Source organism: Hetaerina americana, unplaced genomic scaffold (genome assembly GCF_022747635.1).
Source record: "Hetaerina americana unplaced genomic scaffold, ioHetAmer1.1.p SCAF_3, whole genome shotgun sequence".
In the NCBI taxonomy this organism is placed as follows: domain Eukaryota; kingdom Metazoa; phylum Arthropoda; class Insecta; order Odonata; family Calopterygidae; genus Hetaerina; species Hetaerina americana.
Window position 1 is genome coordinate 59,975,268 of NW_027286874.1, and position 17,845 is coordinate 59,993,112.

A 17,845-nucleotide genomic window follows, 5' to 3' on the forward strand; every position below is an offset into this window, starting at 1 on the left:
ATCGAACACTAAATCTTTAAAAAATTGATTTTTTCTGATTTTCTCGTAAAAAAGATTTCCATCAATCGTGGGGGAGATACTCCTTTGAAGATCAGCCGCCCGAGGCGGCGACGAATAGCCCTAGGTAAATGGAGAAGGGATGAAAAATAAGCGTAACTTTCCACTACGGTCTCACATGACAATTCATGGGACTTCCGGGTCGATGTGAATGGACTCCATCATTTTTATGTTACAATTTGCTGCATAAAAGATAAGAATTTGATGAGAGGGTGGTGGGATGTTTGGCATGAGTATAAATATGAGTGAGCTCTTCAAAGCACGTGCAGGACCTCCTCAGACCGCACACAAGCTCTTTTCAACTCCAACAAAGGAAATAAAATCATCAATCGCTCCGTTGTCCAGGCAACGCCGTATTCCTTCGACCGATCAAAGCAAATGCCCTACTTCTTTGGTGAGCGCAATGAATTTTCTTCTCACATAATTACAACTTAGTTTTATCGCACAGCTTTGAAAAGTAACGTCTTCTTGGGACTTCACTTATCATTACAAAGCGAATTCATACTATTCTAAATGGTTAAGCACCAGCAATTATTCCTAAGGCGTTTATGAATACAAATTTTGTGATGCAATTAAGTAAAGTATAGTGTATAAGTAAATCATGTTTAATGTTTAGGAACGATACAAATTCTCGTACTTATGACTGATTGTAATTCTTGAACCACTGATATTTTCTTTCTATCTATACATAACTACAAATGTTTCTTTATTTTTTTAACATGAAAATGCCATATAGGTACTGCATCCATGGCAACATAGCAAGCTACAAATATATGTATTGTTACATTTTATCTGTTAGATTTGATTCTACTTTTGATTATACTCGCTTTTTTAAAAATTGGAAACAGCATGATGGAAAAACTTGACAATAAATAATAATTACAGGTAACCCTCCTTATATTGAAAAAGGGATCGATCTTTCCATCCAAACGAAATTCGCATTTAAACATTTTGAATATGGATACTTCAACACAAATCGCTCCAGCGGTATAATTTTTGTGTGCATTAAGGTGTTCTTGTTGTAGTTCTAACGAGAGTTTGCTTCGATACATATGCTCACAGCTCTATAATTCCTCCAACTTTTACACTCATATTCCGCGTTTTTTTATAAAAATCTTTGATTTAGGTCACTGGCAACACAAAGTGGTGAGATCAACGATGTACTCCGTAATTCTGACATCATTTGCCTTAATCGGATTCTCCCATGGAATAGTTCCCTTAATAAATGAAGGTTTTCACGATGAAATTTCCTGGGATTTAAATCAGTACTCAAAGGATTATCCTGAAACGGATTTGGAAACCGATTCAGAAACGGATTCAATCGATCCGGATTACTATAGATTGCCCAAGGGAATCACTCCAGAAACATACGAAATACGGATTGCACCATTTCTGGAAGAAGGAAACTTCACGTTTAAGGGAGAGGTGAAGATAAAGGTCAACGTGCAAGAGGTGAAAAACGAAATTACCTTGCACGCAAAGAATTTGAATATTATCGAAGAGATAGTATTTGAAGATGGAACCCATAATGAAATTCCAATTGAGGGTAGCTCAGTGGAAGTAGACCGAGACTTCCATGTGATTCATCTGAAGCAACCTCTGGCTGTGGGGAGTACTTACCTGATATCCATTAAATTTGAGGGAAAATTAAATGAAGCGCTCGACGGATTTTACCGAACTTTTTACAAGGATCAAGAGGGAAACACGCGGTAAGCTTTTGAAATTTATTTACAAATTTTTCATCACTAAACCTCATCGATTAAAACACTGGAGGGAAGTGTAAACAATTATATGTTCAACATATTCATAGATTTATAAGACTATCGGAGTGAATATTATTAATGAAATGTCAAAGATAATCTAAGCTAAAAATACTCTTTCCTCTCCGTTATCTTAATGAGTTTTTTATCAGTAAATCGTTTTTCTATCAATGCTTGTATTTACTGCCTGCTGAGAAAAGTCTCTACAGCCAGTAATTTCGTGTAAATTAAATATTTAACGCATGGTAAACCAATGCCTTAAAACCTTAAATTATTCTTTGGTACATTCGCTCCTCCAATGTACACTAAAAATATTCTTTCATCAATTTACTTTTATAATTTCTAGTTCGATTTTTTAGTTAAATTTGAATATATTCCAATGGTCTAAAAATATCCCTATATAGTAATTCAATGCATACTTATAGAAATAATAGTTTTTAAATTGAGTTGAATAGGGCGATAGGATTTGAGTATTGCCGCCTACAGCTCATTCCCTAAAAAAGTCTTTCATCATTTCTTTACGGTATTTTCGATTTTGGTTCATAATTACAACATTTTCAAGGCAGGCACAATTTGGTTTATAAAGGTAATCGTGAATTATTTTATAGATGGATGGCAGTCACGCATTTTGAGGCAACAAAAGCTAGAGAGGCTTTTCCTTGCTTTGATGAGCCGCACATAAAAGCTAAATTTACTGTAAGTCTTGCAAGAAATGAGGACATGAGCACCATATGTAACATGGATGTCAAAGGGCCACCAGAAAAAGAGTGAGTAATCCCACCATTTATAAAATTCTATAAGTACTTCTCAAAGTGCTGATCATTTCTGGCACATAGAGGGGGATGATATTTTAAGGTGACTATGAGCAAATTGCTTGTTTCACTTCTTCGTTTGGTTTCTCTATTATTTTGTTCGCATTTTTAGTTACTCTCTTATTTTACTTTTGTGGTGGATGTCGTCAATTTTTCCGCAAAATGTTTTAGTGATTTTAACCATTATTAAAGCATCTTAAATAGGTTTTTAAAATTGTATACATAAAGAATAAAATTGCATTCATAATGTAAAATTGGCTTCCTGGTAATAATTCTTGTGGTACGAAGGCATTTCAATCTGACTAGTCATCGTGCATTTTTTATTTCCGTAACTTATGCGCAAAAAATTGATTCTTATTGTATATTTAGCTTCATTGGTAATGCGTACTTCATGTGTAATGTGTATAAACGTTAGGTTCAAGTTTCATTGATTTGACTTCTGCATTCCAAGTTGAATATATCCAGTGGATCTGCTCCTTCTTTTAATGCTTTCCACAAAGGAGTTTTTCACGTTGGTGAACAGAAAAAAAGTCACTTTAAGGTCTTGGCTATCGGGAGGATGACGAGCACAATTCAGGTTTTTTTGCGGAATAATTGTTATTTCACGGAATCTACCACAAAAATTCTGCCAACGTCAAATTTTCCTGTTACTAATCTGTGGTTGGAAACTAATGAAAATGTTCATATTTCTGAAGTAACCCTCAATGTGGTTGAGTGAAATAAATGACTGGAGCTCCGTGACCACCTTTCTTTGAAAGTGTCTCCCCATTTAAAACATTTTAGATATTTGATGCCTTTTAACCATGCTCTAGGAAATAACATACTATTAATGAGGCTCCTGTGGCTTAACAAAGGCCTCGGCTGACGATTTGTTCATGCGAAAGCAAATTTCAATGCAGCGTATTGCTTGTCGCGTGTTACCTTAATGGCTGCTGAAGGCAACTTGAACAGCTTTCTGCTTAAAGTAGTTGCCGCTAACGCAACGCAGAGAACAAATCAATGTAACATTTACTGCATAAGCATAGCATATAAAATAACAATAAAACATAAAATTAAACCTTAATACGCTAAATGATACCATTAAGAATGTACGATCACTGTTTTTTTTAATTCTTCGTTAAGTTTAACAACCAATTTTACTACTGATTCATTTATTAATATTTTGGATTTTACTGCAAAAAGAGCATGAAAAATCAATAGTGCCTAATCATTGGTTTGGAAGTGTTAAGTCATGGATATCTCGTTATCTAAAGCTCGACTATCGGGTTTTGAACAATCACCATGATTTGAAAGTGATTGGAATACATATTGGTGCTGTCTTGAAATTGCTATCGGTCTCTGTTACCTCGCGATTGCCTGATAATGCTCAGATGATTAAAGATAGTTAAAAATTGGCCTCGCAATAGATGAATCAATAATCTAATGAGACTATTTTTCATCATTTCAGAACTGGCATTAATAATTTTAAATTGCTTGGAAAGATATCTGTTTGATAATCAACTACTTTCGCACGTAGAAATATTTGCATAAAACTATTCCATCTCGAAAAGTTAACTACTGGGAATATTAATGGATAAATTCTAATCCTTACATTTAAGCCCCGAGCTGCCACCCACATATGTATGGGACCACTATCAAGAGACTCCTAAGATGTCAACCTATCTATTAGCATTTATCGTCTCCGACTTCAAACATAAGCAATCGGAAGAGGGAAACTTTAGAGTCTGGGCCCGGAAAGAAGCCATCGACCAAGTAGATTACAGTGTCGAAGTCGGACCGAAACTTCTGGACGCTATGTACAAGATCACTAACATTAAATTTGCTCTTCCTAAAATGGACATGATCGCGATTCCTGACTTTGAAGCTGGGGCTATGGAGAACTGGGGTCTCGTAACTTTCAGGTTGGTATAGATTAATACATTATTGTCAAACATTTTTAAATATTGCATTACATGCAGACAAATGTGAGCAAGTGAAAAATTGTTACCCTACTAACATTTTCATGGGCCATCATAATCAACATAGGTATCATTGAACTAATTTGGCAAAAACTCTAGATATGATGAAACTTCAAGGGTTCAAATGGCCAAATGTATTCACATTTAATTATGTTTCACCTTACAGTAAAAGTAAATGTCAACTGAGAGTGAACAAAATTAATGAAGGTCGTGGTAGTCACTGCTTGATACAGTGTTCCGACGGTTGAGGTCAAATCGCGCCAGATATTGCAAGAAAAATTCCTTACAGGGAAACACAACTTCAATGGCTACTATAATGACGATTTATCAGTCTAGATTAGGAATTTAATCTGTCAAAGACGACACTAAAAGCAATTAGGTATTCAAGGGTTTTGCATAAGTCTTATCTCGACTTGTTTTGAGTTTACGATCCATAATGAAAGAAAAAGTTTAAAATTCTATTGAATATAATGATTCTAGATTTCAATGTAATTGTTTATAATCTTTCGATATTATTCTAGTGTTCAGGTGTAAATATTCAATCTGAAGATGTTACCATGTATTGAATTGTCGTACAATTAAAACATTGAGTGGAATTGATGGCTGCAATTTTTCCTTTGTGTAATAGATAAGTTCCATTAAGCCAAGCCTGAAATGAACACACAAATCAAGATGAGTCTCCAAAAAATATCCTTTAAGACTTTGCGATCGCTTGAGACTAACGGTTACCAAATGTTGAACATTTCGGGCAGTAAAATGTAAGTTTCACGTCAAAGGCGGCATTTATTTTAGGCATCTGCAGTGACTGCGGGCCCGTTGACTGTGGAAAATGTGTAGCCAGGATAACTTTAGGTCCTGCGAGAGGCTGGTTTTCCTTACCAACCATCCTATTTGGCCTAGCCTTCTTACACTACACTATTCAAGTCACTGTGTCTTAGGCGTTGGACGAAGAATTTAACCATATTGCGTAGCGAACTCATAGCTCATTTGACGTATCTTTAACCATCAGTTTACTAATAGTGCACTAACACCTTATCCGTTTGAAATATAATTTACCCATTATCAGTTCCAAGTAATTCCTAACTCCACTCATACTGTCCACACTATCTAATCGTTTACTCCCACGCAACCCGCTTTCCAAAAGGTTACCAGGCTTTCGCAAATATTCTGCATCAATTTTCCTACCTTCGAACTTATCCCGAAAACCTTCCTTCCTTCCTTGCTATACCTAGCTCTTATTCGTATGTATTCTTTCGTCCATTTTATGTACTCCAAAGTTATCCATACCCACTTCTCAAAACCTTCAAATGATAGCATTAATTTTTTCGTTGTTGAAAAAGTTTCGGAAACATAGAGAATCATATCTCAAGTAAATATTTTCAGTATTTTTTAATTTTTTCCGTCTTCACTTAACGTCAACTATTTTTCAACTATTTCTCCTGGAAGTGCTTCTTTATCTAATGCAATTGTTCTAATATCATCTCAATTTCCCCCAGTGTCATGTAAGTTACTCGTTTAGTGGAGTTTTATACCTGCACTAATTTACACCCTCCTACTTAGCTGTTTTACTTAACCTTCTTATTGCTACAGAATCTTAATTCCTTCGTCTAAATATCATCAAATATCACCTTCCCAGCTCGATCCCCATTCAACTCTTAGCCATTTATAAACATCTTTCAAACCGTAAAATGTTTTGAGTGACTGCAAGCCGATTATTAAATAGAGTAGATAGAAGAACTTAATTTAGGAAACTGTTAACTCATGGAAATTAAAATGTTCAGTCAGTAAAACTGTTTTGTATGTTGCAAAAAATAATAGTTTCCGTTAATTTTTCCATTAAATGTATTGTTGATCAAATAATACTCGGTAATATCATCGAACTTTTCACTTTTCAAATGCCTTTTACCTCTCCGTGCGTGCTCACCGTCTATTTGGTAAAAGAGCCCTTTCATCTCCTATCACAGTGACAAAAATATCGGCGGTTGCCAAATGTGATTTAATTAATTGCCATAAATATTATTCCGAAATTGTACGAATATATAACGGTAGAAAAATTTTGCATTCACGAACTCTATGCTTTTATGGTCATTTTCTAGTTCCCCTCATGCCATTCTCCCTCCACGGCGGTCGGGCCTTATTTTTATACATACGATTGATTTCTTGGCTGAGTAGCCTAGTGTGAAGAACGTTTCTCTAATAACCGGAGGATTCGGATTTAAACCTAGGTGATGACTCTGGTCACCATTAGCTTCACTGTAGCGGTGTAATTTTTCTGCTATCAGGATGAAACAGGGAAAGCATCTTGGTGACTGTTAGGTAACTTGGTGACCAACTACACGGAAGTATTGATTATGACTGCCTTTAGGCTGGATGCCTTAAGTGCCTTAAGACTCTAAACTCACATATTAAATCAAAATAGGCATTGGTTACTCGTATTTAGTCCTGTTTATACCTGAGCCGACCTCGGTGGCGGCCGGGTGACCTCCTCACCTTCTTAATCAGTAGTCACGGATTCGATTCCTGCCTAGGTTAGTTTACTCCACCTAGGACTTGGGCGTATGTGGTTATTTTGCGGTTAGTATTTATAGACATGTATAATGTAAAATTTATTCGTGAAAAATTGCGTCTTAACACCCACGCGTCACACACCCTTGCGGTGGTTTGGGGGAGGGGGGTTGTGTAAATGTAGAGGTATATCTTGTTCAATTACACCATTTAAAAGCTAATTTTCGGTTATTTTTGGGCCATTTAAAAAAAATCAGAAATTACAACAGTGAAATGGATAATAACTTCGATGTTTATCCAAAATAAGATTTAACGGCTTAATTATCCGACCCAGGGAGACTGCTCTCCTGTACGAGAATGGAACCTCCACGTCGAGCAATCAGCAACGCGTGGCGACTGTCGTCGCGCACGAGTTGGCTCACCAGTGGTTTGGAAATCTCGTCAGCCCCGAGTGGTGGAAGTTCACTTGGCTGAACGAGGGATTTGCAACTTACTTCGAGTGTGCGGCCACTGACTTGGTGAGTGTGGAAGCGATAGAAAGAAATGACAAAGCATAATTTATTGTTTCTCCATGCAAGCTTCCTGATACAAAAAATATGAGAAATGAGGGAAATCCCAACTTACGCGTTGGAATCAGGGCTATTTGGGCTAGATGATTAGATTTTTTGATGCAACAAGCTTTTGCGAGAGTTGCGTCATATTTTTGTTTATTTATCAAATGTAATGTAGCCTACTGGGATTGCGAATGTTACTTACTCTCGGGGCTTGATTGGATGTCAACTTTTCATGAATAAATAGGTGCTCAATTTATAACCGAAAGCAATGCATCAACTTAATTTGCTACGACTAAATATCTTGTTCAGAATGTTGAGGTATTAGTCATTACTCATCATATCAGCCCGTTTAATCATAACAGAGTCACCTCATAAAATAAATAAAGATCGCGTTATGCGAAAAGAGAATATCGTTGTGTACCGCCATGGGCGATACGGTTTTCAAGTCATCATCTCCAATTGAACTGGGGTTGGCAACATCTGCAAAATATTTCCATAGTTCCATGCTAGCCTTGAGTGCTAAAAATGTTTTTATCATCAAAACAAAAATAAAAAAATAGCCACGAACGGTTGAGTTGACTCTCTGCAGGGGGTTGATGGTGGTGCTGGGTAGGGTAGAGGTAGATGAGAGATTACTTGTTGTAGAGAGATACTGGGTGTAAGAGATATCGAGGAGAGGGAAATGTAAGGAAAAGACATTATCATTAACCAGGAATCCATTTCCAACGTATTTCCTCCTCTCCAGTTGTTCTAAGACGTCCATTCTTCGGTCCTTGGTTTCATGATGGAGGACTTCGGGAGTAAAATCGCTCGTGTGTCCTTCTTCCTACAAGTATTTGGCAAAGAAGGATTGTGAAATATTTGCCTTGTAAAAACACCGTTTGTGTACTTCACTTCTAACCTTAAATAATCTTCCCACCTACCCTATATAAATCGCGTGGCAGTCTTTATATTTTGATTTATAAACACCATTTTTTTCATTTTGTTTAACTGGGTCTTTTGTTTTATTTATTGAACTCTTCAAATTTCTTTTGTTGGGAAAAGTCACTTTGTACTAATACTTAGGAAAAAACTGGCCACTCTATCGGAAATTTCCCCTAAAAATGTTAGTTCACACAATTTTGTTTTCTCTATTCCTCCGTCTCCACCCCCTTTATAAATAAGTGAATGTGCGTATGAAGTACGCTTGTTGCGTAAAATATTGTCTATGAGTTCGGGTTTGCAGCCATTATTGGAAGCAATTAATTTAATGGTTTTAAGTTCTCACACCCATGCATATATAAATGTCAAAAAGTCCTGTATATTGTACCTGATGATGTCGATTATTCGACGAAACAGGTCGTTTTAAAAATAGAAAACAGTGGAATTTACAAAGTTGATACTCTTCACTTTCCACCCGATGTTGCTGTTTTGTAACGTAGCTTAGGTCGGCAAAAAGATCCTAACACCGGGAATTGCTTTGTTTCTTTCATTGTTCTTCAACAAATATTTCATTTTATTTAGTCATTTATTCACTTAATGTAATTAAGTACTACTTCCAACGAATTGGGAAAAAAGGAATGAATTCTAAGATAAATTTGTGATAAATTATGCTCCATTAATGCAAAAAAATGACAAAAATATTATTGCTATTAAGTAGACTGAAAATAAATGAATTCCAACGAAAAGTTCTTTTGAAAAGAATCCCCATTTCCGAATGCTTTCAGTTGCAGAGTCCTTAGGTATTTGGCTAGATTTTACATTGTGTATGTACGTGTATTAATTACTGATTCAATGGCTCTTAATTTTTTTCCCATTGGAAAAAGTGTCTCATGATTATCTCTTTCTCTTCTGGACCTGCCATAGCTTGAACCTTCTTGGAGGTTGATGGAGCAATTCGTAGTGCAGCATATGCACTCGGCATTTGTAATAGACGCTCTCGAATCGACACATCCCATAACTTCAGAGCTGAGGACTCCGGACGAAATATCATCGGTATTCGACGAAATTTCCTACAGTAAAGGTAGGAATTTGTGACTGGATGACCCGCTCCTTACTCCGCTTATTACTTATTCACATATCAGTGCTAATAAATGTCTGCATTTGCGACGTACATTCTTTGTATGTATTGTATGCATACATTCACTGTATGAGTAATGGTCTTCATCCTTTCCTTTCTAGCCGGATCTGTTATTCGAATGATGGCTAAGTCACTCACCAGAAATACATTTTACCGTGGGCTGGAGAGATACCTAACAGCTAGGTAAAAACGATAAAAGTATAATTTCAATGAGTGCATTCATTTCGAAAAATCTATAAGACATTAAAATAGTTTTCTAGCCAGGTTACCTCTTAACTATTGGTATGTATCTACCGATAAAAGCTTGATTTACAACATCATAGCTAAACATTTCTTAAGTCTATTTACATGCATCAGACATTCAAGGAAGGTAACCAACTGAAAATATTTTCATTGAAGAATTCATTTTATCACATATATAAAAATTCTTGAATGAGCTAAACTTAGAGGAAGAACAAACCTAAGCTTGTTATCCTCCTAAACTTGTAATTGATTCATATTTATCAAAAATCCTGCGGAATAATTCAAATGTGCATAATTTGATATTATCATAGGAAATTTGACTCGGGGAATGACATCCAGCTATTCGAAGGTTTGGACGCACAAGCTCAAATTGACAATGCCTTGCCCGAGGAAACGAATGTGTCCGAGATTATGAGCACGTGGACGAAACAAGTCGGATACCCCGTGATCACAATAGAACGAAATTACGACGAGAGACATGCCCATGTAACTCAGGTTTGTGGCCATTCAAGATGGATGGAAGCTACTGAAATTGTTTTCTAAAGTTTTTGTTATAATGAATTATATATATATATATATATATATATATATATATATTTATTTATTTAGTTATTTATATCATTTGGGTTGCACAAAACGATTTATAATGAATGGTTCTTATTGTAGTCTAGATTTGTTCTGGAAGATGGTAGTCGAGGAGATAATTGGTGGATTCCATTAACGTTCACAAGCGCGTCTTCAGCAGATTTTTCTAACACTGTACCAACCCAATGGATGCCTGAGAGCGAAAAAACCATTACTGTCAAAGGAATGCCAAATAAAGACGAATGGGTAATTTTCAACTTGCAGCAATCAGGTAAGAATCACGTTTTAATTTCTCAAGTTCATTTCGTATTAGGGAATCCTTTGACATACCACGTTTCCTAAGGACAACCCATCGAACGAGCCTTTCAAATTCGGAGACTCAGAAGTCACAGTGACTTCTGTGTCTCCACCATTTTGGTTTTAAAGTCATCGCGGAGGAGTGGTTTCAATGCGATCATGACCTAAGGCATGGTTCAACACTTTGAGCCTCCAAAATTGACTCATAAAAGTAGTGCAGAACGTATCTACGTTGGGGCCATGTGTAAAATTCTGTGGAGCCCACGATTGAAAACCTTCCACTTTTCCATGGCCTAAAAACAAAAATATGATAAGTCATTTGCCATGTTTTTTTTCAGGCATAATGAAATTAAATTGGTTTTAATAGTGGTATGAATACCAAGGATAGATGAAAGGAATGTCAAGAACCATGCCGAGGTGAAAAGTTTGGTAGTAAAAACCAGGTTTCCGACTATATTTAGGAAACTAAAATGTCAATCTGAAATTATTTTAATGAAATACATTTCGAATAATTCTTTTCGCATCGTACTTATTTTTCTTATTCATTGTTTTATACTCAAGCTTTATATTTAGGAGTTTGGATCGCAAGTAAAATTTTAAATGTGATTACTCAAAGAGAATTTTGTTGCATCAAACTAATAAAAAATCCTAGAGTTCATGTAAACTTTTCCTTCATTACTTATTTTCTTTCAGGATATTATAGAGTGAACTACGATGAGAAGAACTGGAGGCTCATTATCAATCACCTACATGGCGAGCACTTCAAAAACGTCCATCCGCTTAACCGTGCACAACTAATCGACGATTCCCTCAACCTCGCACGAGCGGGACATGTACATTACCACACTGCACTTGATTTAACCAGTTATTTGGCCAAAGAAACAGATTTTATTCCTTGGTACTCCGCCTACCAAGGACTCGCGTTCTTGGACGCGCGTTTGGCTGCGACGGCTGGATATAATAAGTATATGGTAATTTTTCTATTTAAGTTATTTCTTAACGGGCGGACGTTAACTAAAATATGGAGACTTTCTCAACTAATCCTAAGCCTACGGGATGATGGTAAATACTTGATACTTTGATTTAGACTCACTTGAAGCGTATCAAAAAGTTATTAAAACAATTAAATAATCTTTTTCAATTACTAGAACTTTATCCTGGATATAATAAACGCCAATTACGAAAAAGTGAAATTCAAGGATTCCCCCTCGGATGACCATATAACGCATCTTAGCCGATCGATGCTTCTACCATGGGCGTGCAAATATCAACATAAGGATTGTATTGAGGAGGCCACCAAAATGTTTTCCGAATGGAAGCAGAACCCAACGCAGAGGTAATACTTTAAAATATCTTAATTATACTTATTCTAAGAGTTGTTACTTTATTAGCCAGAATAAAGATAATGACAAAAATGTTATGGAAAGTGGAATAATGACAAGAAAAATTCATCTTTAGGGAAAATTTCAGTCGCAATATGCTTGACTCTAATGTTTGAATTGATAAGGAGTATTGAATTTTAACATAACTTTACAGTGTGCCTGCGAGTTTGAAAAGTACTGTGTATTGTTATGGCATGGCTTCTGAAGGAAAGGAAGGCTGGGATTTCCTTTGGGAGAGGTACAAATCCGCCTCAGTGGCATCGGAACAGGCTCTAATTATGGGAGCACTGGGGTGTTCCAAGGATAAGGCTACATTGGAAAGGTGAGATCTTAGAGTTCCAGAATTTATATTTATATATTTTATTAGCTTACACAATTCTCGTAGAATTCAACCACATGAAGTACAGTGGATATGTTATTTTCTTGATTTTTTCCAGGTAATACCCCTAAATTAGAGCTCAGATTTTTTTCCGCACGAGAAAATAAATACCTACACGCCCGAGCATTGTATGTCACCCAGATATCTCTTCCTCTTTACATTACATGCACGGAAATTGATAATCCCCTCCTGAATTCAGCTCTTGACTGCATGTTACATGATACATTTCGATAGTTTTGATCATAAAAACCTTAAACAGCTGTTTAATATATGCAGATGATCCTCTTTGAATCTAAATACTAAAGTTAATTCAGGGATATCGAATAGTGCTTTGTATGGTGCAAAGCATCCAGCCTTAGATTTGGATCCGGTGGTGGCCAGATTTTTAAGTGGTATCTCAAACCCTCACTGAGGTGCTTTGTGGAGAGCACTTTAAGTGAGTTCGCGTTCGTCGGGTGGGGCGTTAAACGAAGGACCCATTGCCATCTTTTGTTAAGGATAGGCTAATCTAACGTCGGGTTGTCTATCCACCTTTCCTCCATTCCCATTCATCCCTAATCGCGCAAATGACCTCAGCTGTCGATCGTCTTCCTTAAATAGTACTAATTGCATGAATTATTTATTGGATTAAACTATTAAATGTAAAAAATTGAATGCTAACAATTAATTAGTTATTAATTACCGCAATTTTAAATCGACCAGGTACCTGCAAGAAACAATAGCTGAAGATTCAAGTATAAGAAGACAGGATCGCGCGAGTGTGTTCGCTGCAGTTTACAGCAGAACCAATGGATTGGATATTGCATTGAATTTCATGATTGACAAATTTGAAGATATTAGAGTGAAGTGAGTATTAGTCCTTTAATGAAAAGCATACGACGATTAATCATTATCTACATGGTAATACGGGGATATCAATGCATTGAGATTTTATAAGATAATACGAGTAAAATACCTTTTGGAAACTGAAGTATGAATTACTAGAGCAAGTTTACCTTTTAAGCAGACCAAAGGACGAACGTGTAAGAATATGATGTCGACGATAAGCTTGATTGCTTATGAAAAATATACTTGTAATGGTAACTCTCTTTGCTACATACCTGCTCAATCTGTGTATTTTTGGAGCAATTAACATAATTAAAATAAAATTACTCCTCAAGTAAACAATTACCTCATGATTTATATGATCTTTTTCAGGTACACATCAAAATCAATTGGTCAACTGTTAAAAGGAATCTCCTCCAGAATCTCTTCTAAACAACAAATTTTAAAAGTGAGTTGCATGATAACATCAGTCACCGGTTCCTCAATTTTTAATATTCTTTATATTTTATAGAAATCTGAGGACTATAAGGAAAACTAGACTTAACTTTCTGAGTCATATTCAAAGTAAAATGCATAATCTCTTAAGAAAAATATGAAAAACATTAGTATATAATTTTCTTCAGAAGAGCTATTCAAGTATCAGCATTTCTGTGAACAGGTGGCCATCTTCAGAGACAATGAAACTATTGGCGTGATTTAAAGAATAATTAACTTTGAGGTGTCTTGATGCAAGTAAAAATCAAACGCAAAGTCTAGAATTCAAGTTTTTAGTCGTAATCTCATGTACAAAACCGTTTCTTTTATCTATTTAATTAGCCGAGTCAAGTGATATTTTCCTCTGAAACATTTTGAAGGCATTCCTCAAATTAAATAGTCATCAATTTATTTCTACATTCTGTAGCATGATTTGCTTCTCGTGTCACGCAAAGAAGCTTCTGTGCATTGCCAAAGTTCCTCGAACGCAAATGCATTAACATTAGGTGTTCCTTTCTTCCTATTCCTCCATTCTTAAGCGCAGGAATTGATAAGACATTATTTCCGAAAGAGAGCCGTATTTCCCCTTAAAATATGTAAACTCTGCTTCCTTTAAAATTAGATAGGGATCAAATTGCTAGATTTTCCTTGAGGTACTAGTAATTCCAAGGGTCCAATTCCATAAATAAGATCCACATCGATAGGCTGCAAAAAATCGAGTTTTTGTGAAAACGTAAAACCTTTTTAAATGGATTTCCTGTGCAAAGGAAAGCAATTATAATTTGTCAATTAAGTGATGATCAATCACCTGGGAGAGCTAAATCAATGTCACAAATGAAAATCTAGTGATACTCCCTCAGGTCCTTTGGGCCTTGGGGAATATCATTAGCTTTTTCTATTTGCATTATTTAAGGCTCAAACACAAAGTGCACATCTACTTTTTGGATTAGATTCGTTGTTTTACTAACATCAGCTTCAAATATTCTCATTCTAATTCAATTTTTCTTTACAGATGAGAAAGTTCCTGATATCTTATGAAGGGCTGCTAGGGGACGCTGAAAGGTCTGCCAAGCAAGCCATTCAGACAATGGAAAGTAACATGAAATGGGCTGACCTCCATATACCTGTGATAGAAGTCTGGTTTAAATCAAAATATCCTGATGTAGACGGAGCACAAAAATAAAGAAGACGCATAATTAAATATTTTTTCGTTTCGCTTCATTTTAGCATTAAATACTTAGTCGCTTTAAAATGAACGTGAGGAACATCTGACGATGATTCCACGTTGTGTTGAAGCTGTATCATAATTTATACATATACATACGTATATGTATATGTGCATACAGTATATTGAAAGATAAACATAAATTAATTATTATATGATATAAATATTATATAATACTGTATATTTAATAGGTTTAGTCAGACTAAATTTTTCCTGCTCATGAATGTTTTTCCATATTTTGTAGCTAATAATACTTCAATCGTCCTGGTTAGTTCCATATGATGCATAAACGAAATAAATTAACTCACAATTTGCTTAGTAATATTTCATGTAATATGATTGTAACAATTATACAACTCTTATTCATTTGACCTATATTGTGTAAAAATAAAATCATCGCCTTAGGAAACGAAACTTACTTCTGCATTGCCCTTTATCCTGTTTCTTTGAAGAGCACAGACATAGTAGTGATCGAAACTTCATGATACCCTTTAGCAAGAAAAATTTGTTTTATGAATCGCTGAACCAAAACATAGAGATAGTTGAATGTTTCCGACACCACAAATGCCGCTAAATAAAAAGAATGTTCACATAATATTCAGCAAACAGTGTTAGAGTAGGTGAAATTAAATGAGCCTCATGTTGACCAAGAATTTACATTAGAAATACTGTACTGTACTTAGAACTGCCTTTTCCATGATTCGCGTATATTATCGAAGGACTTGTCCTAGTCCGGCTGTCAATTATGTTGGCTTATCCTTAATTCTCTTCTTTGAATCAGTTTAAATCCGTAATGTCCCCTCCCGTGGATCTACCTCATCCAAACCAGAAATGGTCACGCGATAATACTTCTTCAATCCTACCTTCAATTCTCCGGAGCAAGACATATGTCGAGAATTTAAGCGCATGAAATGTAATATTGAGTGTTAGGTGGTGTTTGCGCTGACAAAACTAATCCATTTCTTGGGGATGGGGACTGAGGCATATTGAGTGATCTAGTGCGGATTTTTTCAATCTTGTGTATCTGGAAGTCCAGCTTGTACGTGGACTGCGTGAGCTCTCCAGCTGCCTTAATCATTTCTTCCTGGATTCCATAGCTTCCAGGTGCTTTCTTTACCATAAGTACATGAATCACAAGGTTGAACTCGTCCTTCAAGTTGTAATCGCACCTTACTTTCCCTTGACTTGCTCCTCCTCCTCCATCTCATTCTCGCTTAGTTCTCTTTCACTTGAAAGTGTCTCCAGGTATTCGTTCCCCTATTTTGCCTCCCTGTCTTATGTGAACTCTCTCTCGCTCATCTGTCAACTTCCTTACTTTCCTCTAACCACGGAAGTGCATGCACGCGTGAGCAGCTTCCGTCCTCCCCTGGACACGACTTGAGCTCTTCCACCACCTCATAACTTTTTGTTTTTAACAATCTTTCATTTGTATTTTTGGAGTCCCTGTTAGGTTATTCCTGAGCTTCTTCCACTTTCGCTTGTTCTACAATTGAGTTAAGAATTTCAGAACTCATATACGCCCCATCATCAAGCAACAATTGGGAGGAAGAAATCGATGGAGTATATGATCAGTTAGAGGATAAAATCGCCGATTTCTCGGAAGGAAAATTTGATAGTGATGGGAGATTGAAAAGCAAAGATAGACAAAGAAAAATATGGTTAAGAGGTGGGGGACTACGGTTTAAGAAAAGGGAATGAGTGCGGAGAGAAAGCAATAGATTTCTGCAGGATAACAGAGTTAATTATCACCAATACTTATTTTAGACACCACAAAAGCTGTAGCTATGCATGGAATATGTCACGTAACTCAGAAAGGTTTAAGTTAGATATATTATTACGGTTTGGCACAGACATAGGGACAGCGTGATCAATTTATAGTTTCCCGGGAGCGGATGCTGACTCTGATTACAATTTAGTAGCTATGGAATGTAGCGTCCGATTGAAAAAATTAGGCAGGGAAGGATTTTAGGAAATGCAATGTGGAAGCAGTAACTGGATCGACAAGGTGGAAATATCAGCAGGCTGTAGAGAAAATCATGCGTGAAGAAACGCAGCTAAGAAATATCGAGGAAAAATGGGATTTTATCATAAACGGGATATCAAAAGCTGCGAAAGATACTATGGGAGCTGTTTAAAGAAAAAGGACTAGGAAACCATGGATTACGGACGAGATGATTAGGATGATAGGCAGCAAAAGGAAGTTGAAGAAGGTAAATTCAGAGTTGGGTAGGAGGGAGAATAAAGAATTGAAAAATAAATTTATGCGGGTAGCAAATAGACTCAAGCGTGGTGGAAGACGCAGTATGAAGGCATGGAAAGTTTCAAAGGTAGAATTAAATTGGTGCGCCATACAGGAAGATTAAAACACTGTCAGGAAACAAGAAGGGAAAAGCTATGTTAAAAATTAGGGGGTTAGTAAAAATTTTAATTAAAACAGAAAGGATCCAAGAGAGGTGGAAGAGGAGCAATATGGTAACCATTGAGAGGAACTGTGATAAATAAATTATATCAGCGGGATTAGACAAAGAGAGAGAATATGACGTTGATGGGGATGGCTTAGGTCCTGGATTTCGATAGATTCCGAGATAGATAGGAGATAAGGGAATCGAAATCAAATAGAGCATTGGGTTTAGACAACATACCCACTACACTACGTAAATGGTGCGAGAAAGTGTTTAGGGACTAATTCTTAGAATTATTGAGAGTGGAATTCGGCCGGAAGGCCTCATC

At 36.3% G+C, this 17,845-nt stretch overlaps 1 protein-coding gene across 1 annotated transcript in view; it reads left to right on the forward strand.

Moving 5' to 3' along the window:
• The first annotated feature begins 1,215 nt into the window (after window positions 1–1,215).
• Window positions 1,216–17,845, forward strand: part of LOC139690069 (uncharacterized) — a 146,526-nt gene continuing 129,896 nt past the window's right edge. Inside the window, exons 1-14 of the mRNA XM_071587267.1 lie at window positions 1,216–1,766; window positions 2,426–2,584; window positions 4,228–4,530; window positions 7,427–7,610; window positions 9,492–9,648; window positions 9,807–9,888; window positions 10,260–10,443; window positions 10,615–10,804; window positions 11,524–11,801; window positions 11,979–12,166; window positions 12,367–12,534; window positions 13,294–13,437; window positions 13,789–13,864; window positions 14,903–14,984. Coding sequence (XP_071443368.1) covers window positions 1,216–1,766; window positions 2,426–2,584; window positions 4,228–4,530; window positions 7,427–7,610; window positions 9,492–9,648; window positions 9,807–9,888; window positions 10,260–10,443; window positions 10,615–10,804; window positions 11,524–11,801; window positions 11,979–12,166; window positions 12,367–12,534; window positions 13,294–13,437; window positions 13,789–13,864; window positions 14,903–14,984 — 2,746 coding nt within the window. The remainder of the gene's footprint in view (window positions 1,767–2,425; window positions 2,585–4,227; window positions 4,531–7,426; window positions 7,611–9,491; window positions 9,649–9,806; window positions 9,889–10,259; window positions 10,444–10,614; window positions 10,805–11,523; window positions 11,802–11,978; window positions 12,167–12,366; window positions 12,535–13,293; window positions 13,438–13,788; window positions 13,865–14,902; window positions 14,985–17,845) is intronic.